The sequence below is a fragment of the Vollenhovia emeryi genome, unplaced genomic scaffold (assembly GCF_000949405.1).
Source record: "Vollenhovia emeryi isolate VEMERY1.0 unplaced genomic scaffold, V.emery_V1.0 DF939306.1, whole genome shotgun sequence".
In the NCBI taxonomy this organism is placed as follows: domain Eukaryota; kingdom Metazoa; phylum Arthropoda; class Insecta; order Hymenoptera; family Formicidae; genus Vollenhovia; species Vollenhovia emeryi.
The window spans coordinates 142,403-166,458 of record NW_011967060.1 but is presented as its reverse complement, the minus strand read 5'-3'; the positions used below and the strand labels follow the sequence as shown (position 1 = coordinate 166,458).

Here is a 24,056-nt window from a genome sequence, read left to right as displayed (position 1 = left end):
TTTATTTTCGTTATAAGGTTGCTTTAAGTTGAATTTTCAACATTTTTATATTATTTACATTTAAGACAATGATTTCGAAATTTTTTGGGGGCACTTCATGAAAAAATCTATTTATACTAGAACTGCTCTAGTTTCTTTATTAACTTTATGTTCTTTCAGCAGTTTTGCAGCTGACTTTTCTGATGAGAGTATGAAGGAAATAAAAAAGCAAGAGAGCACAAAAACTTTTGGAAAAACAGAAGTTATGAAAACATCAAATAAAAAACTGAAGGAAAAGATGGACAGAATATGTAATGCTGATCCAAGAAAAAAAGCTGAAGAGCTTAAGAAAAAAGAGGAGCTAAGATTAGCAGCCGAGCAGAAGAAAAAAGAGGAGGTCAGGCTAGCAAATGAGAAAAAAGCAAAGCTTATAGAGGATTCAAAAGCAAAAGCTCTAAATGCTAAGAATTCTAATATAGAAAAAGGTAAAGTTTCAAAAACTAAGGTTTCTAAAACTAAGAATGCTAAAATTAAAGCTAAAGATGTAAAGAAGGATGTAAAAGTTATTAACAAAAATACAGAGGAAAAAGTTAAGGCAAATCCTGTTGTTTCAGTTGGTGGGGTTGATATTATCGACACTAACCAAGGAAAAGATGGCTTAAGAATAACTTTCGGTGGTGTTGTTGATGCTCAAAGCCATGGCAAACCTGGAATAATTAGTGATAAGCGTTATAACATTATGCCGGGCAAATCTACAGATTATTTCAACAATGCTCAAAATAACATAAAAGGAGCAAATCCAATATTCCCTGGGGGAATAGGAAATATTGGTGATTATAGTGAAAGCATGGGTATGATTTCGGATGCAATATTGCACTTAAGAGCTGAAAACAAAAATGAAGATTTAGGACTTCTTTATGGTGCTGATGTGCAGTTTCATGTCCCAGTTACTGAAGGTAAGGGAGCATCACAAGGTGTGAATGCTGCAAGGGGCAGAAGTGCACATGTGTTTTTGAGTTCAAAATATGGTGACGTGAAGCTTGGTTACCAATTTGGTCCTGAGGCTCTGATGAGACTTGATGCAACAAGAATTGCAACTGTCGACGGGGCTGCAGATAGCGACTGGTTCAGAAAAGTGAATTTAGAAGGAAGTGCTGCAAATTTTCCATTTTACGTAACACCACGTCTTTACACTGAAAGCTTCTCAAGCGAGAGTGAAAAACTCTCCTTCCGTATGGCAGGGAAATACAACAAAGATGTTATGACTACACTGCCGTTTAGAGCTGCTTACTACTCACCAAATTATATGGGTGCAAGATTTGGTATTAGCTACTCACCTCGCTATGATAGTGGTTTATCCGTTGTAAAAGAAATAGCTCCAGATCTTCTCAAAGATTCAAGTGATAAGGTAACGGGGATAAAACATGAGGAGACGCTAAGACATGTTGGGCCAGACTATGAGCACATAATAAGTGCTGGTGCATCATATGAATATGACTTTAGTAAACATAACATAAAAGTTAAAACTTCTGTGGTTGGTGAGTATGGTCAAGCAAAAGAACCAAATAAAGGTAAGCATCTTTATAATGAGTTCATAGAATACAATAACCTGGCAGGTATTAATTTAGGTACAAGTGCTGATTATAAGATTAATGAAGATCAAGGTGTAAAATTTGCTGCTTCTTTTGCATATTTGGGCAAATCTGGTCAACCAAAAGGTATTGAAAAATTAGGCAATAATGGTGAATACAGCAAAATTGGTAGTGGTACCACTACCGATGATGGTAAAAGAGTGAAAGGCTTAGAAGATCAATTTGTAGGAGATGGTAAAGACACTATGTACTGGACTGCAGGTGTTGGCTATCAATATGAGAATATCTACACAAGCTTGACATACTTTGGCAGTAGAATGAATGATGGAGATATGCTTCACGATGGTGCACTTGGCGTTCAATATGATCTTTCTCCTGCATGCAGTAAGAGCAAATTTATTCCTTATGCAGCTCTCCATTATTTTATGACTGACGAAAAAGGTGTGATGAAAGATAAAAATGATGCTGATGTACCTTCTAACCAAGGAGTTCTTCTGCTCACTGGTGTGAAGTTTTCTTTCTAACCAGCTAATACACACCACAGCTTGAATGTGGTGTGTATCTTATTTGTTAGTGTTTATTTGTTGATCAAATAAACATATGGTGTCCTCTCTCCTGTCATCCCAGTGCGTGACACACAACTGTACGAACATTGTGATTTGAGGGCACTCCACCAAGAAGGATGTCATCCCAGTGCCCAGACACTGGGATCCAGCTTTCCATGCAACTTCATCAAAAACGTTTATTCAGCATAAGATCAGCCACTTTTTATGCTTACCAAATCAGTTTGCTTACTTACAAGCAAAATTTCCTGAATTCCAGTGTCAAGCACTGGAATGACACCCTATGGTCACCGGAATGACGCTTTATGGCTACTTAGATGATGAGAAAAGAACACACTGCCCTTATTCTACTAGCCGTATAGCTACTTTCAAATTCAATCAATTAAACAGGAGGCCCCTATGCAAACCACACTAAAAAATCATTTAGCTGGAGAATTACTTACCACTGCTACGTGCTGGAAATTAATGCTTGCAGGTGGAGAAGTAATGGGATTCACTGACTATGATGAAGATTTAAATATTGATAATATACTCTATAAATCTTCAAGTGGGTTTACAGCCAGTAGTATAATATTAAACAGCGATTTAAAAACTGATAATCTAGAAATTGAAGGGATATTAAATAGTGTTGATATTAAAGAAGAAGATGTTTTATCAGGAAAGTACGACTTTGCAAATATTGAGATATTTCTTGTGAATTATAAAGACTTGACCCAGGGGATAATGAATCTACATTCAGGAACTTTTGGTAAAGTGACATTAAGTAGTGGAAGATTTATTGTTGAAATTAGAGGGCTTTCAGCAAAGCTTGAGAGAAGCATAGCAGAATTATACTCTCCTGCATGCAGAGCACAATTTTGCGATGATAAATGTAAAGCCGATACCAAAAAATTTAGTAAAATAAGTACAATCACTAAAGTAATAGACGAAAGAAGATTTGAAGACACGAATTTAACTGAGAGTGATGAATATTATAAGCACGGAGTAGTGAAATTCTTTGGCTCAACAGCGTTTGAAGGTATAGTAAAAGAATATAAAAATAGAGTGGTTACATTGTTTACTTCGCCTTCATACCAAATTTTTGCTGGAGATAAATATTCAATACTCGCAGGTTGCGATAAAACATTTCCAACTTGCAAAAACAAGTTTAACAATACTGTGAATTTCCGTGGTGAACCCTATATACCAGGTTTTTATATTGTTTAGCAGCATAATTTTCAATATTATGAATACATGGAAAGGTGGCTGAGTGGTCTAAAGCACACGCTTGGAAAGCGTGCACATATGAAAATATGTCGGGGGTTCGAATCCCCCCTTTTCCGTATATAACTTCTAGAATAGTATAAAACCCGCTATGTCAGCCTCCTTTTACCCCACTTAGGTATGTACCAATATACCTAATTTTGTTACAACATTCCCAATAACATAAATTATTTTAGCTATACTATCAATAGCATTGCTTTAAAAAGAGTGCCCATATTTTCAGTCAACCTTAAGAATTCACTAAAGATCCTATTCTTTTGTTCATCACTTGCGCTTTTCATTAAAGCCTGAGTTCTTTCTTTTATGCCAAAAAGATATAAAAATTCTCTTTGAGTTAAAATCTCGCAATCTACGTGTTTTAATGAATCTTTTAATACTTGAAAGTTTACAAGTGCAGTAATATCGCTATTACCAACATTCTCAAGAAAATTAGCATACTTATGTTGTTTTATCGATTGCAAAGTGCTCTTATATCCAGGATATACATAACCATAATCTATAATCAACGCAGCTCCTTTATTATTATGTATCTTCTTCTCAAGTTTTTTTAATATTTCAACCCCAGTTGAACATATTTCCACCACTGCACCATTAAAAAGTTTTCCATTTGTCGTCTGAGTCGCTAATACTGAAACCCATGATTCTTTCTTTCTGGATTTCAGTGCCACGCACTGGAATGACACTCCATCATCTTGTTTTGTTACCCTATTTTCGTACCACTGCCCATCGCGGTAAACAAACTGATCTATCGGAAGAGCGTCAAAGAACTCATTTGCTAAAAAAATGGTTGGTTGTTCTGGTAGGTTGTCAATATCTTTGTGCCAATTAACACCTAAGCCTTTTAATTTTTCCTTTTGTATCTTCCGTAAAGTAGGGCTTATTTCAACTAAGTGGATCAACATTGAATTAAAAAAGCTGCTGTACTTTTTAGTGACTCTTATTATATCGTGAATGAGTGTTCCTTTGCCTGGCCCAAGTTCAACTAGAGAAAATTTTGATGGCTTTCCTAATTTTTCCCATGTATGCATTATCCAAACTGCAATTACTTCACCAAATAATTGGCTGATCTCAGGTGCAGTAGTAAAATCACCATCCTTACCAAGTGGTAATCTACTCGTATAGTAGCCGTATCTTTCATGGTACAAAACGGCATTCATGAAATCACTGATGGATATTGATCCTTGACTTTTGTCAATTAATTCGTGTATATAAGAGAGCATGTTATTAATAAATGTTTAACTATAGCGTGCCATAGTATAAAATAGTAGAGTATTTATATATATAGTATAAACTTAAGTTTGTGAGTAATAGTGCTTCAGTTATGGACGACAAAAACACCGATTATGTTGCCCTTATACCTCAAGATGATAGTATTGAATACAAATTTGAAGAAGCTGTCAATTTTATAGAAAACAAGGTTATAAATGCTGATGGACTAACTTTAGTGGAAGTGTTTCAAGTGCTAGTTCAAATGCTAGATGGTGATCTAGAATTGGTAAAAAAAGTACTAGCATATGCTAATATTATGGCAAAGCATGGAATGAAGGTAGCAAAAGAGTCGCAATTAAGCAGAGCTGATGTTCGCCGAGCTTTGGAAGGTAAAGAAAGTGTTGTCAATAGACAAGATTTTATAAAGAAACCACCTCTTCCACCTGCTATAAAATCGACCAAAAAGAAAAGTAGAGGTCTTTAGATGGCTGAATCTATAAAAAAATTTACTGTACAATGTGACTTCAAAGGACAAAGTTCACCTTTTGCAATATATATAGGAAATCCAAAAAGTGATGCTCATCCAATTCATCATCAAGATTCCTGGCTTGTAAAAGAACGTGGAGGGAATATTCCTAACAAAGTAAAAGAAAGTCTACAAAAATTATATAAACTATCTCAAGAAAATGGAGTCTCTTTCTCAGAGTTATGTGCGTATGCCATTACTGTGGTTAGTAATAATGATAAAAAAAGTGACGACAAGCAGTGAGATAGTTTAATCCCTCAATATTTCATTTATAGAGGTTTTCGATCTCGTCTTTTCATCCACTTTTTTTACTATAACTGCACAATAGGTTGAAATGTTATTTTTAGATGGAATAGACCCTGGTACCACTACAGAACAAGGTGGCACTTCGCCATAAAATACCTCGCTAGTTTCTCTATCAATAATCTTTGTTGATGCTCCAATAAACACACCCATGCCAAGGACTGATCCTTCTCTAACTACCACACCCTCGGCTACCTCGCTACGTGCTCCAATAAAGCAATTATCTTCTATAATGACAGGTGAAGCTTGAATAGGCTCAAGGACTCCACCTATTCCCACTCCACCGGAAATATGGCAGTTTTTTCCTATTTGCGCACAGCTACCAATCGTTGACCAGGTATCTATCATTGTTCCTGAATCAACATATGCACCAACGTTGATAAAACTTGGCATTAGAACAACATTTATACCTATATAAGCAGATCGGCGGACAAAACACCCAGGAACTGCTCTAATTTTTAACTGGCGAAATTTCTCCTCATTCCATTCACTAAATTTGTTACCAATCTTGTCAAACCAGCAATTGGTATTGTCTATTATTTTGTTTTCTTCAGTGAGAAAATGTAATAATATTGCCTGCTTTATCCACTTATGTACTACCCATTCTCCACTTGATAGCTTTTCTGCTACTCTAATTTTGCCGCTATCAAGGAGCTCAATTACCTCTTTAATTGCTATTCTTGCTGTTTCCTTTAGGTTACAGTCATTAAATTTTTCTCTATTTTTCCAAATATTTTCTATCTCACTTTGTGTTTTTTTTAGTTGCAAACCTTCCATTTGTTATATACATTAATATTAAATTTATAGCTCTGTATCATTTGAGCTTGTTACTACTTTATATGTAAGTGCTATGAAAATACAATGTAATAGTTGTACTAAAACTTACTTAGTATCTTCTGAGCAAATTGGTGCATTTGGAAGAAAGGTAAAGTGTACGAACTGCAGTCATATATGGTATGAACATCTAGAAGAAGCATCAAACAAATCGCACTCTGCTAATATACAGGAAAAAAAAATTAGTGGAAGGAATTTTTTACAAAATCTAGCATTTACCATTCTAGCTTTTGCAACAGCTACAGGGTTATGCGTCGTAATTGCCAATGGCATCTTTCCTAGAGAGATGAACAAAGCATACAAAACGATCAGTTCATATAAGGATTCAATAAGCTATAAATTAGGGTACAAAAAAGAACAAACAGAAAATCCAAATGTAAAAAAACTTGTTGTAAATAAGTTTTATCAAGACTACCTTTTTTTATCTAATTTAAGATCTAGTTAAATAGGCATAAACCATCGCCGATATCGGTATCCAGTTCCTATAGCTACTCAGATGATGCAAATAGTATTAGGGTGACAGAGTTTTAAAAATAAGTTATCTTTTAGTAAAGAACAGCTCATGAGTATTAAAATTGCACCTTCTATACTTTCAGCAGACTTTGCAAAGTTAGGAGAAGAAGTAAGAAAAATTAGCGATTTAGGTGTGGATTACATACACATAGACGTTATGGATGGGAATTTCGTCTCAAATATTACAATTGGTCCTAGCGTTGTCTCTGCAATACGTAAATATAGCAATCTTCCTTTTGATGTGCATTTAATGGTCAAATCTCCTGGTAACCACATTGAAAGCTTTATAAATGCTGGTGCTGATATTATCACTGTACATGTAGAAGCAGAGATACACCTTGAGAGGTTGATAAGAAAGATAAAATCATACAAAAATGTAAGCGACGCAAAAAACCCGATTCAAGCTGGAGTCTCAATTGTTCCTTCAACTTCCCCAAGTGTGCTTGAATACATAATACATGAGCTAGATATTGTGCTGATTATGACAGTCAACCCTGGCTTTGGAGGGCAGGAATTTATTCATTCACAATTGAACAAGATATCTACTATAAAAAAAATAATACAGGAGCGTAATCTTAAAACACAAATTTCAGTAGATGGTGGAATTAACTTTTCTAACGCAGCTGATATAATAAAAGCAGGTGCTGATATTTTAGTTGCGGGATCGGCAATATTCAAGACTGAAGATATTAAGAAGGCCGTAAACGATCTTAAAAATCCATCGTGGTAATCCTATATAGCTAGTGCAGCCCTACGTCATACTGCGATTTATTCCATAACTGTACGAACATTATGATTTGAGAGCAATTTCCACTAGGAAGGTGTCATTCCAGTGCCTCTATGATGTCATCCCAGTGCTTGACACTGGGATCCAGCTTTTTCATAATCATCAAAATGTTGTATTTTTACATAAAATGGCTACTTTTATGCTTACCAACTTAATAAAATTCCTGGATCCCAGTGTCAAGCACTGGGATGGCACCCTCCTGATGGGCCAAAATCACAATGTTTGTACAGCTATGGATTCATTCGCAATATCTCAGCCGCTAACACGTAGCGGAATGTTGGCAAACCTAAGATCTTTAGCTAATTAACACAAATTATTTCTATTATCTACCAATTTGAAAAAGTCTCTGGTCCAAGTAGTCAAGCTACTTGGATAACAAGAGGTAACGCAAGAAGTTTACTCTTAATAAAAGCCTGATGATGAATCATTATTACCAAATTTCGGCCTATTTCTGTTGCTGAAACCAGAACGAGGACGAGAAGGCCTCTTATGGTGACTTCCTCCAGGTTTCCTATTAAATGAATTATTGTAATAATTATCCCTGTCATTTGGACCATCTTTCCTTTCCTCGTTGTAAAGCTCACCTTCAAAAAACTCTCCCGTCTCTTGATCAACTCGACGTCTTGACAACTTTGGACATCCACCTTTTTCGAAGTCAATTACTAGTGCTTTGAAAGTATCACCTTGTTTAAGTATGCTCTCTATGGAATCTATGTGTTCATTAGCTACTTCACTTATGTGCATTTTTCCTTTTCTGCCATTAAGAAATTCAAGTTCTACAATAGACTTCTCTATTTTTACAACTTTGACATCAACTATAGAACCTTGTTCTAGCTCTGTTATTGAATCAATCATCATACTCTTTGCAATTTCAGCTTCAGTACCACTCGTGGCAAAAACAGAAACTTTACCATCATCTCCTATTTCAATTTTTGCATTACTTCTTTCACACACACTACGTATATTTTTTCCTTTAGCACCAATAGCTGCAGAAATTTTGTCTTTATCTATGTAAAATGATAACATCCTTGGTGCATGGTCTTTGACGTCATCACTGTGTTCTGAAATCACTGCATTCATTTTTTCTAAAATATGTAATCTTCCAGCTTTTGCCTGTTCTAAAGATTTTTCAACAATTTCAAAGCTTATACCAGAAATTTTCATGTCCATTTGTAACGCCGTAACCCCTTCACTAGTTCCTGCTACTTTAAAGTCCATATCACCAAGATAATCTTCATCACCCAATATATCGGAAAGTATTACATACTCGTCTTTATCTTGAATGAGACCCATAGCAATTCCAGCAACAGGGGCCTTTATTGGCACACCCGTATCCATTAAAGCAAGAGAAGTCCCACAAACTGTTGCCATAGAAGAAGAACCATCAGATTCCATAATTTCAGATACTACTCTTATTGTATAAGGGAATTCAGATTTATCAGGTAAAACAGGATGAATTGCTTTCCAAGCAAGTTTGCCATGACCGATTTCTCTTCTTCCTGGTGCACGTGCAGCAGAAGTTTCTCCAACAGCAAATGAGGGAAAGTTATAATGCAACATGAAATGCTCACGTCTATCCCCTTCAATATCATCCACAATTTGCTCATCTTGAGTAGTGCCAAGAGCAGTAACAACCAGTGCCTGAGTATTGCCTCTTGTAAATAGTGCAGAACCGTGAGTTCTGGACAGAACATCAACTTCAACTTCTATCTGACGTATCTCATCATGCTTACGACCGTCTATCCTTACACCTTTCTTCCTAATTATTTCACGTACTAAAGATCTTTCAAAGTTTTTTATTGCATACGTAATTAACTTTTCATCTTTTCCAGTCTCTTTAAGAGTGTTCAATATATTCTCTCTGACCGCTTCTAGAGCTTGAACTCGTTCTTGTTTTACTGTTTGCAAATATGCTTTTTCAAAATCTTTACCGTATTTTTCGAGCTCTTGTGTTATATCTGATGTATCAACAGGAGCAAAGCTTTCAGGCTTATTGTCAACTGTATCAGCAAACTCTTTTATGAGCTTGATGACAGGTTTAAGGTGTTCATGGCCAAATTTTATTGCATTAAAAACGTTTTCTTCAGAGAGCTCTTTTACTTCTGATTCAACCATTAAAATTGAATTTTCATCACCGGACAAAAACAGATCCAAGCTGCTTGCTTTCATCTCTTGAACAGAAGGGTTGAGTATATAGTTATTATTTTCATCACAACCAACTATCACTCCAGCTATAGTAAAGTGAAAAGGAACACCAGAAATCGCAAGAGCTGCAACAGCACCAATCAATGCTGGCGCTTCAGGAGGATTGACTGTATCATAAGTTAATAGATTACACACCACACTAATTTCATCATGAAATCCTTCTGGAAAGAGTGGCCTTACACTCCTATCTATTACTCTTGAGATTAAAGTTTCTCTATCAGATGGCTTGCCTTCTCTTTTAAAAAAACCACCAGGGATCTTACCCATGGCATAGCTTTTTGCGATAAACTGCACATTTAAAGGTAGGAAATCAACGCTTTCTTCCTTCTCTTTACGTACAACAGTTACTAAAACAGAAGTATCACCGTAATTTACAACTACTGAACCATGAGCTTGGCGTGCTATTTTTCCTGTTTCTAAAGATAAGGCACGACCACCCCACTCTATAGATTTTTTTATAATTTTAAACATACTAAATTCCTCGATTATTTTCTAATGCCTAACTTCCCTATTAATTCCTGGTAGGCTTCATTACCAAATTTACGCTTTATATAATTTAAGTGCTTGCGTCTTCTACCTATCAATATAAGTAAACCACGCTTAGAGTGATGGTCATGCTTGTGCACTTTAAAATGCTCAGTTAAGTTGCTGATCCTCTCAGTCAAAATTGCACATTGTACAAAAGATGAACCTGTATCATCTTCTTTAATTGCATATATATTTATCAAACTCTTTTTCTTTTCGGATGTTATCGACATCTAAACCTCATTTTAAATATTAAAAACACGAATAGGTTTCACACAACCATAAATAAAACTGCAGATTGCAATAGGTACACTACCCACTATCGTATAACAAATATCATAATTCTTTAAATTACGCAAGTTATTTAATACAATTTCCTGACCTTTTCTGATTTTCCCCGCATCTTCTGGGGAAATTTCAACTTTGAACATCGATCTTAAAACCGATTCAATGGGAATGATGAAACTTTTTACATTACTCCCTGTACCTTCTATTACTCCAGTATCACCTTTTGTTATCGGAGAGTAAGTTATTGTGTTTCTTTCAGCGAGCTGTCCAATTGTCACTGATTCGTTTTCTCTGAAGTCACCTACCATAGTTCTTCTTAATTTCGTAATGTGTCCAAAACAATTTAATGTAATGCCAAGATCCCGAGCAATTGATCTCACATATACACCACTACCGCACATCATAGAAAAATCTGCACTATTATTTATGGTGTCCACAGATATCAATTTCAGCTCATGTATTTTGACTTGTCGGGGTTTTATATTTACCTTTTGCCCACTTCTTGCCAATTTATACGCCCTTGCTCCTTTGATTTTTATTGCTGAAAATTGAGGAGGAGTCTGCTTGATCTCACCAATAAAATTTTCAATTGCACAATTTATTTGATTATATTCGGGTTTTATATCGCTAGTTCTAATGATATCACCACCCAAATCATCCGTTGTTCTTTGTTCGCCCCATTTTATTGTAAAATCGTATGCCTTTAAGTCACAAGATAAATACGGTATAGTTTTCGTTGCCTCGCCAAAAGCAATTGGCAACACACCTGAAGCTAAAGAATCAAGTGTTCCCAGATGACCAGCTTTCTCAATTCCAAAGATCTTTTTAACTTGGGTTACAGCTTGTGCAGAACTAATTCCTATTGGTTTATCGAGATTCAGCCAACCATGTTTCATACGTTTAATTATATACAACTGATAACAGTTTAGCTTGAAATATATACTTTATGTGAAAAACAGCTTGACTAACATACATCTATTAACACACACTTAATCTTTTTATTAGCCTTATTATAAGGGGACTGTTATGACTACAGATAAAGATCAAACTATATGGAAGTGGGAAAACACTGCACATATAACAAAAATGAGTATTGAAGGTTTAGTTGCAGTTGCATCTTTAGCGGGAGCAATAACAGCAATATTAATTGCTACTAAAGTAATTGCTGGCCCTGCATCTTTAGCACTTGTTGCTAGCCCTGCTGGAATTGCAGTTCTATTTGTTGCAGCTATATATTCTGCTGCAGCAGCTTATGTTTCATATCAGCAAATGAATGCGATTGGTGAAAAAGGACCTCAAGGTGCAATTGATAAAGAAGCGCTTAAAACTATAATACAAGACGCTGAAATTATGGAAATATTTGCAGATAAGTTCCAAGAAAAAGGCCCAGCCCTAAACTAAATAGCACAAGAGGTAGAGGTGATTCTGCCTCTTTTTTTCATTTGAGAAGAGTTACGGTAATCTATCCCACACCTCAACTACATCCTCACTAAACTCTATTATCTCTGCTTTTTTGAACCGATAACATTCATTGATGGATTGAATTCCTAAATCTCCTACAAAAGGAGTGGCATCATTACCTAGAATTTTACCACTACGGCAGATTATCAGCCTGTCGATTAAACTATGCTTCAGTAGCTCTGTAATTAACACTCCTCCACCTTCAACTAATAATCTTGTTATACCAATTTCTGAAACAAGTTTTGATGCCATGTCTTTTAGGCAGACTTTGCCGATAACATCAGGTTCCGATGTCATTCCAGCGCGTGACCAGTTTTCATTATGCAATTGCTTGAAGTTTTCTGGATCCCAGTGTCTGGGCACTGGGATGACAGGAGAAGGCGTTGGAATGACAGGAGAGTGTGTTGGGGTGACATCTGGAATAACAGGAGGTTTGTGATTTGAATTGACTATCAAATAATTAATGTTTTTTATTTTTCTCTCTACTTCCTTACTTGTGATTACCCAAGTTATTACTTTATCTGCAGTCTTTGCAATATTGTGCTCTTCCTTCAATTTTGCTTGGCTATCTATAATTAGCCTTATTGGCGATCTATTTTCAAGGCCTGGTAATCTGCAAGTTAAGAGTGGATCGTCATTAATGAGGGTATTGCTGCCAATAATAATTGCATCATATTTTGCTCTAAGCTCATGCACCCAATTTCTTGTATCCTCACTTGTTATCCATTTGCTATCGCCTGTAAATGTTGCGATTTTTCCGTCAAGAGTTGTTGCGATTTTGCAAGCTATAAATGGTCTATGTAATTCTTTAGTGGTTAAAAAACCAACATTCAGTTCTTCTGCCTCTTTTTGCATAATACCTTGCTCAACTTCAATTCCTGCTTCTTTCAGAGCTTTAATGCCTCCACCTGAAACTCTACTATCTGGGTCAATAGTTGCAATTACTACCCTTCTTACACCAGCTTTTATGATTTTTGTAGTGCAAGGCCCTGTGACTCCATGATGACAACATGGCTCAAGAGTGATATATATAGTTGCACCATGAGTTGAATCTTTAGTGTTTTGCAAAGCGACTACCTCTGCATGCGGACGTCCACCGATCCCTGTATATCCCTCACTAATAATTGTACCATCCTTTACAATAACACACCCAACAGCAGGATTTGGTGCAACATTTCCAAGACTTTTTTCTGCAAGCTTTAATGCAATTGACATGAAGTGATCATCTGTCATTAGAAAGAAGTCATTTCATAGGAGGTATCAAAAATTCTTCTGTGCTCGTGTATGGCAAATCTATCTGTCATACCTGAGATATAGTCACATATTATTACTGAACGCTGAGATTTACAAGCGAGTTTGCTCCACTCTGTGGGAAGTAATCCTGGGTTTTCATAAAAACATTGAAAAAGTTCCTGTATTATGCGTTTTGCTTTGTTCATCGTTCTACTCAGTTTATAGCTTCTGTATATTTTCTCCATGTTGAATCTTTTCATTTCTTTTGTAGCATTCGCAACTTCTGGTGAAAATGTGACTAGCATTTTATTTAGACTTCTTACGTCTTCTACGCTTTTTATTTTGTGATCTTCAATATTTCTTTCAGTCTGAGAAACAACATCACTTATCATAGTTCCTATAGTTCCACTCAGTGATTCATGTATGAGTTTGCTCTGAGGCAATTCTGAATATCCGCTCCTTACGTCTTTAAACATTTTTCCAATTAAAGGGACATTTAGCAAATCTTCGATGGTTACTAAATTTGCTCTGAGTGCATCATCAAGATCGTGAACACTGTAAGCAATATCATCGGCAATTGAAGCAACTTGCGCTTCAATGCTTGAAAATTCCTCAAGTTTTAGATCATATTTTTCATTATATTTTAATAACAGCTGATTATTTGTAGAAGACTCCGCGTTTTGACCAAGCAAGGGACCGTTATGTTTTGCAACCCCTTCAATCACCTCCCAACTTAGATTCATACCATCAAAATCAGCATGTTTTTGTTCAAGATAAGTTAAAATCCTTATAGCTTGAACATTATGATCAAACTCATACTTCTCATTATCAAGATTCAAATCTTGAACTGATTTCTTTAGAGCATCTTCACCTGCATGACCAAATGGAGGATGACCAAGATCATGTGCGAGCGCTATGCATTCAGTGATATCCTCATTTAAGCCAAGTCTACGCGCAATGGACCTTGCAATTTGTGCAACTTCAAGGCTATGAGTAAGCCGAGTGCGATAGTAGTCGTGCTCATAATTGATAAAAACTTGTGTTTTGTACTCCAATTTCCTAAACGCATTAGAGTGAACAATGCGATCTCTATCACGCTGAAAGCAGCTGCGATTCTCATCTTCTGGCTCTTTAAAGTATCTCCCTTTTGTTTTGCTTGGAAAGCATGCATAATTTAATAGAAAATTATTGTTTGACATGTAAAATTTCTACTATAATAAATTATCAATAATAAACGGTGGTTACTATGTCAACAAATTACAACATCAACTTAACTGATAATGCACTAAAAAAAATCCACTCTCTTGCAGAGCAGGAAGGAGATAAGAGTTCCGTTTTGCGGGTTGCAGTTTCAGGTGGTGGATGTTCTGGCTTCAAATACAATTTTCTTATGGATCAAATGAATAAAAATCTATCTTTGGATGATGAAGATGATGATTACGATGATGAGTTTGATGACGAAGACGAAGATGATGACTATGAAGAAAGTGAGGACTATAGAAGCCACTCCAGTTTTAGCGAAAAAGGTAAAGATATAGTAATTAATGATGAAAATGGAAACCCTGTATTAATGGTTGATAATTGTTCAGCAAAATTTTTAAATAACTCAGTTATAGATTATACTGAGGATCTCAGTGGTTCTGGTTTTCAAATAAAGAATGCCTTTGCTAAGTCTCAATGTGGTTGTGGTAACAGCTTCTCGGTTTAGTCAAAAATTTGATGTCATTCCAGTGCGTGACACTGGAATCCAGCCTTTTACGCAATCCCATCACAAACGTTGTGTTTTAACATAGGATTAGCTACTTTTATGCTCACCAGCTTAGTGTCCAATCAAAATTCCTGGATCCCAGTGTCGGAGCACTGGGATGACACCCTTCTCTGGTGGGGGGTGCTCTCAAGTTACAACGTTCATATAGTTGTATACTTAACACTGAGGTTTATTCTTCTATTTCTTTTTTACTGGTCATGCACTATCATTTGCTATGCAAGCACAACATTTGTATGGTTATAGGTCTTTTAAACATGGGTGATAATGTAGCTCTAGAACTAACTTCTGTAGATAAAAGCTTCAAGGATAATTCTCCTGTTGTAAAAGACATCAACCTAAGTGTCACAAGAGGGCAAGTAGTAGCGCTGATTGGCAATTCAGGTGCAGGAAAAACAACTATATTGCAAATCGCAGGCTTGTTGGACAAGCCAACTTCAGGTATAGTTACGATAGATGGAATAAATTGCACACAAGCCAATAATAAGCATAAAACCCATGTAAGAAGAAATTTTCTTAGTTTTGTTTATCAATTTCACTATTTGTTACAAGAGTTATCGGTGTTGGAAAATATTATGCTTCCTCAACTCATTGCAGGAAAAAGCAAAGCTGAAGCAAAAAAAAATTCGCAAGCAATGTTGGGAAAATTTGGTCTGGAAAACAAAGCAAGTAGCATGGTATCTGAAGTTTCGGGTGGGGAAAGGCAGAGAATTGCAATTGCAAGAAGCATTGTAAATTCTCCAAAGCTTTTACTTGCAGATGAGCCAACAGGAAATTTAGATCCAACAAATTCTTTTAACGTGTTTTTACTGCTACATTCCTACGTAAAGGAAAATAACAGCTCTATGCTTATAGTAACGCACAATCATCTCCTTGCAGAAAAGGCAGACTGCATTTTCCAATTGAGAGATCGATCATTAGTGAAGTTGTGAATAGGAAAAATAGCACAATTTAAACTACCTATGCCTTATACTTATCTAACCAATGATCATTAACAGAGTACAACTCGCATGAAACGCTTTCATTGCTTTTTATACACGGACTTTTTAACTTACGCTGTTTACTTAGGGAACATCCCGATAACATAAACACAGCTAAAACAAAAAATAATAGCTTTTTAAACATAACAAAACCTTTTCATTTATATTACTACACTCATTTCTCTTGTTTGTAAAGGTTAGGCATATTCTTTTACCCTTACCTCTTTTTTGACCTTTTGAGAAGAAATAGCTGCACTGTTTAAGCGCAGTTTTATATAACCATCTATGATTTGAGTCACTTCCTCTTCTTTATCCCTTAGAAAGTGATTAGTATCGTCTATTATATGGTATTTCATGTGATCACTTTTTACTGAATTTATTAACCTTTTTGCTAATTCTGTTACATCGCTTTCTTCTGAGATTGTATCGTTACTGCTTTGTATTACAAGCCCAGAAACTGGACAGGGAGAAAGAAAAGAAAAATCGTACTTAGTTACTGGAAGAGAAAGAGCAATAAAACCCACTATCTCAGGGCGACGCATTGTTAGCTGCATAGCCACCCATGCTCCAAAAGAAAAACCAGCGATCCAAATTGGAACGTTGCTAGGATTATGTTCCTGAAGCCAATCAATAGCTACCGCAGCGTCAGTTAATTCTCCTATACCCTTATCAAAAGTTCCGGTAGATTTTCCCACACCACGAAAGTTAATTTTCAATGCAGAAAAATTGTTATCGATAAAAGACGTATATATACCATGTACAATTTTACTACCCATATTACCACCATATTGAGGGTGATGATGTAAAACCAGCACAACCGGCGCGTTGGTATCTTTGCTTTGGTGGTATTCACCTTCTATCTTTCTTGTTGCATTATTCAAAAAAACTTCTACCATGGTAACTCCTAACAAAAACCTGCTTGACAGGTATTGATGACATGAATTATTAATTATGTATTAATTTCGCTGTTTTTGCAATAAATTTTTTATCGTGTTAAAGCTAACGTACATAGTTATGGCTATAGTTGATGGTAAACTTATTTAAGTGACAGATGAGTCCATTCTCTTTAGAAAATAGTGGTTGCGTATATGCTGATTACAATGCAACTGCTCCAATTAGTGAAAATGTAAAAAAAAGTATATTTGAGGTCTTGTTAAAACAAACGCTCAATCCATCATCACTACATAAAAGAGGACAAGAAGCAAGGAAGATTCTTCAAGATGCAAGAGATAACATACGTGATGCTATTGGTGTTCCAAGTGATAAAGAAATAGTTTTTACGTCTGGTGCGACTGAAGCGAATAACCTTGTTATGAGAGGAATAGCAGGCTATCTGCATGTAATTTCAGCTATAGAGCATCCTTCAATTCTTAATTCTGCATGTAATCCATGTATAATACCCGTTAATCTGGAGGGCATTGTTGACTTTTTAGAGCTAGAAAAAATTCTAAGTGAACTTAAAGGAAACAAAGCAATAGTTTCAGTTATGATGGCAAATAACGAAACCGGAGTTATTCAGCCTGTTAAGGAAATAGCTGAAATAGCACACAAATTTGGAGCAATTTGCCACACTGACACTGCTCAAAGTGTTGGGAAAATTAAAGTTAATATGGAAGATTTAGGAGTGGATTTACTCACTTTATCCGCCCATAAATTTGGCGGTGTAGCAGGCAATGGAGTTTTAATATTCAATAAAGAACTTGCGATAGAACCTATTATAATAGGTGGTGGACAAGAGAAGGGATTTCGTGGTGGTACGGAAAATATTGTTGCGATTGCAGGCCTTTCTGCTGCACTGCAAAATATTCCAGACCTTCTATCAAAAATGGATGAAGTAAAGGAGCTACGTAATCAATTAGAGTGTGAATTATTAAATCTTGCCAGTGATATAAGAATCTTCGGTAAAAACTCTAAGAGGCTGCCAAACACAAGTTTTATTTATATGCCAGGAGTAAAGAGTGATGTGCAGCTCATGCATTTTGACTTGGATCATATTGCAGTTAGTAATGGTTCTGCATGTTCTTCTGGAAAAGTTGAGCCTTCCCATGTTTTGCTTGCAATGGGGGCAACAAAAGAGCAAGCAGAGTGTTCAATTAGAATCAGTATAGGTCCAGAAACTAAACCACAAGACATAAAAAAAATAGTGGATTGTTGGTATAATATCTACAAGAAGAACACCTTGGTATAGATAATACGCGGTATCATGCAGGGAGCTATAAATTAGATGTAAAAACTTACTTGACAAACTCCGCCAGCCCCCTTATTGTAGTATTAAGGGTATTTATGACTCAAAACTTGTTTTTGACCTGCAGGCTCAATGACAAAATTCAGTAAAAAACTCAGAGTATTTATTGGCGGATTACATAAAATTATAGCGGCTGCATGTCTTTTTTATTTTTTCTACATTCAGCCAAATCGCGCTTATTTTAAGCGTTAGCACATTATTACAGCGCCACTTACAGTAATATAGAGTCAAAACTCGCACCACGGGGCTTCTTTTGCCTTTTTTTTTATTTGGTAAATTTCTTAATATTTATAGCTAAACGACAACCGTCATCCCGCTACTTGTTAGCGGCTAAGAGATACCGCGAATGAATCGCGGTATGACGGTTAAGTAGGATGTCATTCCAGTCTGGAATCTAGTTCTTATTGTACATTTACTTGGTGTAGAGTTAAGCTTCCTGGATCCAAGTAGTCAGGGCACTGGGATGACACTCTCTTGGATGGAAAGCTACTTTCATGACATCATTCTTTTTCCTTAACTTAATGGCAGTGTTAACTTGATGCGTATGGTTTATTTAACACTCCCAACGGTTACAAATAATTCACCATTTCTTCTGGTTTCACTATCCTTTCAAACTCCTCCTCAGTGAGCAGTTGAAGTTTTGCTGCTGCTTCTTTTAGAGTGATATTTTCTTTATAAGCAAGCTTCGCTATTTTTGCTGCATTGTCATACCCTATATGCGTATTTAATATAGTGACCAACATCAACGACTGATTCAGTAAATCTTTTATCCTCTCTTCATTTGCCTTAATACCAACTACACATTTTTCTGTAAAATTTAAACTTGCATCAGCTAAAAGTCTTATAGACTGCAAAACATTGTAAATTATCACTGGCTTAAACACATTCAATTCAAAATGACCGTTTGAACCACTAATGGTCACAGCAACATGATTTCCCATAACTTGAGTGCACACCATAGTTACTGCTTCACACTGAGTTGGATTCACTTTACCTGGCATAATTGAAGAACCAGGCTCATTTTCCGGTAACATTATTTCCCCAATTCCACATCTTGGACCAGAACCAAGCAACCTTATATCATTTGCGATTTTCATTAAACTGACTGCTACTGTATTGAGTGTTCCACTGAGCTCAACTAAAGCATCGTTTGCTGCTAGCGCTTCAAATTTATTGCCTGCTGAAATAAATGGAAGATTAGTAATTTCTGCAACTTGGCTTGAAAAATCTTCAGCAAAACCCTTTTTAGTATTGAGCCCCGTGCCAACCGCAGTGCCACCTTGTGCAAGCTCGTATATACCACTTAAAGTTGATTTTACTCTCTCTATCCCCTTTTTAATCTGGGCTGCATAGCCAGAAAACTCCTGTCCCAGTGTTAGGGGTGTTGCATCTTGTAAGTGAGTACGTCCTACTTTTATTATATTTTTAAATTCCTGAACCTTATTATCCAACACCTTATGCAATTTTTCAAGATTTGGAATAAGCAAGCAGTTTATTTGCTCTGCTGCTGCTATATGCATTGCTGTTGGAAAGGTGTCATTTGATGACTGACCATAATTCACATGGTCGTTTGGATGTATTGGAGATTTACTACCCAGATTACCACCTAAAATCTCTATTGCGCGATTGCTGATCACTTCATTCATATTCATATTAGTCTGCGTTCCGGATCCGGTTTGCCAAACAACAAGCGGAAATTCATTATTAAATTTGCCATCTATTACTTCCCTTGCGGCTGTGCAGATTGCGTTCCCTACATTATTATCTATGGCATCGTGCTTCATGTTAACACGTGCTGCTGCAAGTTTTACTATTGCTAATGCTTTAATCAGAGGCTCTGGCATTTTTTCTGTGCCAACCTTAAAATTTTCTAAAGAACGTTGAGTCTGCGCTCCCCAGTAATGTTCACTTGGTACTTTTACTTCCCCTAAGCTGTCTGATTCTATTCTCGTTTTTCTATCCATATTTTCCTTCTTAGCGTCATGCAAACTGGTTCACTACATAATTTTTTCATGTCTACTTCTTGGTTAATTAAATCATACTAGATCCAAGTAGTCAAGTGTGACCTTACCCAGAAAAAGTAGAGAGAAAGTTAAGACGTTTTTGGAGTAAAATAAAACGTTTTTTCAAAATATGGCAAATAGTTTATTCTCTTTGTAAAAAACATTCCAAACTTTCTCTCCACTTTTTCTGGGTAAGGTCAGCTTAGCTATAGGTAGCAATTTTCTGTATTCACTTTAAATTGAAGAAAGCTCAAATGAAAGATCGTGTTTTGCTAAAAATCACAGAATGCAGTCTGGTTACATCACTAGTGCCTAAAGTGATCTCCTTTATCCTCTCATCTGCTAGTATTTTTAATTCCTTACCGTATCTATAATAATTTCGCTTTATAACGTGTAACTCATCAGCAGAAGAAGAATCTAATTTAGGGTAATATGCGTAATCGCAATTTTCTTCGATGTTCTCAATGCTTATAGATGATGCTAAAAGTGGAAATAGAATTAATAGTAAAGTTAGTAGGATTCTTGTACAACTATTACACCACGTCTTGGGTGTCATTCCAGCGTGTGACCAGAGGAAAAAAGATATGGATCCCAGTATCAAGCACTGGGATGACAGAAGATAGTGCAAGAAATTTCGTAAAAAGGTTTTCATACCAACTATTTAAACTCAATTGTGTTATAAATATATTAATAGCGAAAAAAGAAAAACAAGGTTTAATTTTCTTTTTTTATTTGCGATTTATCTATTAATTAACTGTGAAAGGTTACGTGTAATGCTCCTTCACATAATTATCAATAATTGCCTTAAATTCTTCAGAGACATTATCACCTTGTAAAGTTTTGAAATATTTGCCGTCTTTGTAGACTGCTGAAACAGGTTTTTCTCCATATCCAGGCAAGCTGATTCCCAAATTTGCGTGTTTGCTTTCTCCAGGACCATTTACTATGCATCCCATAACAGCAATGTTCATATGCTCTACACCTGGATTTTTTTTCTTCCATATCGGCATATGAGTTTTTATATAGCCATTCACTTCTTCAGTTAATATACGAAAACGATCGCTACTCGTGCGCCCACAACCAGGACATGAATTAACCTGAGGGTTAAAGTGTCGCAAGCCTATAGATTGCAATATTTCCTGACACACCACCACTTCATTAGTACGCAATTCACCAGGACGTTGAGTCAAAGAAGCCCGTATTGTATCTCCAATGCCATTTTGCAATAAATAAGTAAGCCCTGCTGCGGTATTTACCACACCTTTATTGCCCATACCAGCCTCAGTTAAACCCAAATGCAGCGCATAATTGGAAGATTTTGCAAGTGCCATATAAACTAAAATTAAATCTTGTACTTTGCTAACTTTACATGAAATGATTATTTTGTTTGAATTTAGACCAATTTCTTCAGCTTTTTTTGCACTATCAAGAGCAGACATTACAAGTGCTTTGCGCAGTATAACATCAGAAGGCCTTGCATTACTAAGCGAAGAGTTTTCATCCATCAGTTTTTGCAAAAGGTATTTATTAAGACTACCCCAATTTACTCCAATTCTAACCGGAAGATCGTGCATTATTGCATACTCTATCACCCTTTCAAACTTCTCATCACGTTTGTCGCCAAAGCCTATATTGCCTGGATTGATTCTAATTTTACCCAGCATTTTGATGCTGTCTGGATAATCTTGAACTAATTTATCTAGCTCATATTGACCGCAGCCTACCAATATTTTACCGTCAAAACCTTCTTTATTTATCTCTTCTACTATATAAGGCATTGCCCTTGCTACTTCCTCTGAATTTAAAGCAATCCGTACTAACTCTGAACCTGCGCGCGCTAGTTCTGTTATTTCTTTTGCATAATGTTTTGCGCTACTTTTTATATTATCAGAATCTATATGCACACCAAGCGCCATAGATTGTACAACTACAGGATTATTTCCGCCTATCTTTACTTTTCCAACTTCTACAACATGAGTTTTGTGCCTGGAAATTGGCGATAATTCATATGCATCGTCATTCAATATCAGGTCTTTATCTAGCATATTATTAATGGCCAATATTGTGATACTATTTTACTGTGTCAGCTACGCTGCCAAATGAACTTGACCCATTCAAACTATAAGCATCTACGTTATCCAAATTAGCAATAGAATCACGTGAGCACGTTCTTCTTGATGGAGTTTCTTTTATAGTGATATTTATAGGAGAAACTTTCTTTTCTCGTGTTGAAGTAACTTTCTTCCCTTCTTGTTGTTCATTTTCATGCTGCTTACTTTCATACTGGAAAACTGGCTCTTGATCTATAAATACAGCACCCTTTAAACGTGCGATATTAATACCATGCTGATTTATCACAGCGCTCTCTTCATCGTCGACTATGCACGCTTCCATGTCATTTGGCTCATTATCAAGACTAGCAATTTTTTTCTCTTTTAATTTTTTGATTAGATCTTCTTTATTTGTAGCTCGATCTTGTAACTTTTTTTTCTTGAGGAGCTCCCTACGCTTCTCATACAGTTTATATGACTCAGCAAAATCCTCATCTGTATGAAAGTTTGCACCACCAGGGTTACCAGGAGGTATGTATCTCTTACTGAGCTTAGATTTAGCTCCAGCACTATGCACAGTAAAAAAGCTAGCAACCAAAAACATTAATATAAACAAAACTTTAGAAAAAATCCTAAGCATATGGTGCTATAGTAAATATCATGTTTTAAAAGATAGCAATTAACAAACTTTAAGTAAACCAGAATATTTACTAACTTTACAATACAAATATTTTTCTAAAAAGTGATATGTTTGCTATCAAAAAACCTACATAGGCTAAGAGAAGAGTAAGGTGCTACAAGTTGCGTAACACCTTCTCAAGAAGAGTGTTATGCAGCTATATTATTTACAGATTTTGAGCCATTCACTTCTAAGTTACTCAGTTTAGTACCACCGTCTGCGTCAAGTTTTGTGCCCGGTGTATTTGATTTACCTAGATTATTAAGTTCTGTGCCTGGTGTATCTTTAGATAAGTTCTTTTCTTTCTCCCTCTCACATTTAATTCCATAACAGATGCAGACAACAAAACAAGTTAACGCTACTGCAGCGACAGCACTGACTGCTATACAAGCTATCATTATTTTTTGTTGATCTGCTACTGCCTCTGACAGATTTGTAATTTTCTCTGCCTGCGATGCATTTTCTGCTGCCAGATTTGCAATGTCCGCTGACTGCGCTACATTGATTGCCGTGTTATTTGCAATGTCCGCTGACTGTGCTACGTTGATTGCCGTGTTATTTGCAATGTCTGCTGACTGCGCTACATTGATTGCCGTGTTATTTGCAATGTCCGTTGCCTGCGCTGCATCAATTGCTGCGTTATTTGCGATGTCCGCTTCATTCTTTGTTACACCGAACCAATCACGAAAAATTTCTTTTACCATTTTAACCCCCTAGCTAATTAATATATTACTATTGTACGTTTTTAGTACTTAAATTAGTATTAAATCAATTGTCATTATGTATTGATCTTCTAATAATTTTGTTTGACTTGCTTTTTGAAGGTGCGGAAACTTAAATTAAGGTATTACAAGGTTGCTATTCAACCAATATCTCTCTCTTTCCTGAGTAACTTGGTGCGCTGACAATACCTTCTCTTTCCATTCTTTCAACAATATTTGCAGCTCTGTTATAGCCTATTCTAAGTTGTCGCTGAATGTAACTGGTTGAAACTTTTTGATCTCTTTGAATGATGGCCACTGCTTGATTGTAGAGGTCGTTTTCTTCATCCT

At 36.1% G+C, this 24,056-nt stretch overlaps 8 protein-coding genes and 1 non-coding gene across 9 annotated transcripts; 3 read left to right on the top strand and 6 right to left on the bottom strand.

The window, feature by feature from the left end:
* The first annotated feature begins 3,369 nt into the window (after positions 1-3,369).
* On the top strand, positions 3,370-3,456 carry Trnas-gga. The gene has a single exon. It is a non-coding gene; the product is annotated as a tRNA-Ser (tRNA).
* A 117-nt stretch (positions 3,457-3,573) lies between these two features.
* On the bottom strand, positions 3,574-4,617 carry LOC105558884 (NADH dehydrogenase [ubiquinone] complex I, assembly factor 7-like). Its single transcript, XM_012006806.1, has one exon. It carries the CDS (start codon positions 4,615-4,617, stop codon positions 3,574-3,576), a length of 1,044 nt encoding a protein of 347 aa, XP_011862196.1.
* Positions 4,618-5,381: 764 nt separating this feature from the next.
* On the bottom strand, positions 5,382-6,542 carry LOC105558883. The gene is made up of 2 exons (XM_012006805.1): positions 6,489-6,542; positions 5,382-6,125 (listed from the first exon to the last, which is right to left on the bottom strand). Exons 1-2 carry the CDS (start codon positions 6,540-6,542, stop codon positions 5,382-5,384), a joined length of 798 nt encoding a protein of 265 aa, XP_011862195.1.
* Positions 6,543-6,831: 289 nt separating this feature from the next.
* LOC105558882 (ribulose-phosphate 3-epimerase, chloroplastic-like) lies at positions 6,832-7,512 on the top strand. Its single transcript, XM_012006804.1, has one exon. The coding sequence runs from the start codon at positions 6,832-6,834 to the stop codon at positions 7,510-7,512; it is 681 nt and encodes a 226-aa protein (XP_011862194.1).
* A 459-nt stretch (positions 7,513-7,971) lies between these two features.
* Positions 7,972-11,483, bottom strand: LOC105558881 (polyribonucleotide nucleotidyltransferase 1, mitochondrial-like). The gene is made up of 2 exons (XM_012006803.1): positions 10,682-11,483; positions 7,972-10,217 (listed from the first exon to the last, which is right to left on the bottom strand). The coding sequence occupies exons 1-2, from the start codon at positions 11,481-11,483 to the stop codon at positions 7,972-7,974; spliced, it is 3,048 nt and encodes a 1,015-aa protein (XP_011862193.1).
* Positions 11,484-12,039: 556 nt separating this feature from the next.
* Positions 12,040-13,281, bottom strand: LOC105558880 (riboflavin biosynthesis protein PYRD, chloroplastic-like). The gene is made up of 2 exons (XM_012006802.1): positions 12,482-13,281; positions 12,040-12,322 (listed from the first exon to the last, which is right to left on the bottom strand). Exons 1-2 carry the CDS (start codon positions 13,279-13,281, stop codon positions 12,040-12,042), a joined length of 1,083 nt encoding a protein of 360 aa, XP_011862192.1.
* A 3,796-nt stretch (positions 13,282-17,077) lies between these two features.
* LOC105558879 (probable cysteine desulfurase, mitochondrial) lies at positions 17,078-18,214 on the top strand. Its single transcript, XM_012006801.1, has one exon. It carries the CDS (start codon positions 17,078-17,080, stop codon positions 18,212-18,214), a length of 1,137 nt encoding a protein of 378 aa, XP_011862191.1.
* Positions 18,215-18,840: 626 nt separating this feature from the next.
* LOC105558878 (fumarate hydratase, mitochondrial-like) lies at positions 18,841-20,235 on the bottom strand. The gene has a single exon (XM_012006800.1). It carries the CDS (start codon positions 20,233-20,235, stop codon positions 18,841-18,843), a length of 1,395 nt encoding a protein of 464 aa, XP_011862190.1.
* Positions 20,236-21,038: 803 nt separating this feature from the next.
* On the bottom strand, positions 21,039-22,319 carry LOC105558877 (4-hydroxy-3-methylbut-2-en-1-yl diphosphate synthase (ferredoxin), chloroplastic-like). The gene has a single exon (XM_012006799.1). The coding sequence runs from the start codon at positions 22,317-22,319 to the stop codon at positions 21,039-21,041; it is 1,281 nt and encodes a 426-aa protein (XP_011862189.1).
* Between the last annotated feature and the right edge of the window lie 1,737 nt (positions 22,320-24,056).

Excerpts from the sequence above, each read along its gene's own strand:
- LOC105558884 (XM_012006806.1), bottom strand. The coding sequence starts at position 4,617 with ATGCTCTCTTATATACACGAATTAATTGACAAAAGTCAAGGATCAATA.
- LOC105558877 (XM_012006799.1), bottom strand. The coding sequence starts at position 22,319 with ATGCTAGATAAAGACCTGATATTGAATGACGATGCATATGAATTATCG.
- LOC105558883 (XM_012006805.1), bottom strand. The coding sequence starts at position 6,542 with ATGCCATTGGCAATTACGACGCATAACCCTGTAGCTGTTGCAAAAGCT. Across the intron at positions 6,126-6,488 it reads CTGTTGCAAAAGCTAGAATG|GAAACAGCAAGAATAGCAAT; the intron begins GTAAATGCTAGA and ends TGTAACCTAAAG.
- LOC105558882 (XM_012006804.1), top strand. The coding sequence starts at position 6,832 with ATGAGTATTAAAATTGCACCTTCTATACTTTCAGCAGACTTTGCAAAG.
- LOC105558880 (XM_012006802.1), bottom strand. The coding sequence starts at position 13,281 with ATGACAGATGATCACTTCATGTCAATTGCATTAAAGCTTGCAGAAAAA. Across the intron at positions 12,323-12,481 it reads ATAGTCAATTCAAATCACAA|CGGCAAAGTCTGCCTAAAAG; the intron begins ACCTCCTGTTAT and ends ACCTGATGTTAT.
- LOC105558879 (XM_012006801.1), top strand. The coding sequence starts at position 17,078 with ATGAGTCCATTCTCTTTAGAAAATAGTGGTTGCGTATATGCTGATTAC.
- LOC105558881 (XM_012006803.1), bottom strand. The coding sequence starts at position 11,483 with ATGAAACATGGTTGGCTGAATCTCGATAAACCAATAGGAATTAGTTCT. Across the intron at positions 10,218-10,681 it reads TGCGGGGAAAATCAGAAAAG|AGTGGGGTGGTCGTGCCTTA; the intron begins GTCAGGAAATTG and ends AAAAATCTATAG.
- LOC105558878 (XM_012006800.1), bottom strand. The coding sequence starts at position 20,235 with ATGGATAGAAAAACGAGAATAGAATCAGACAGCTTAGGGGAAGTAAAA.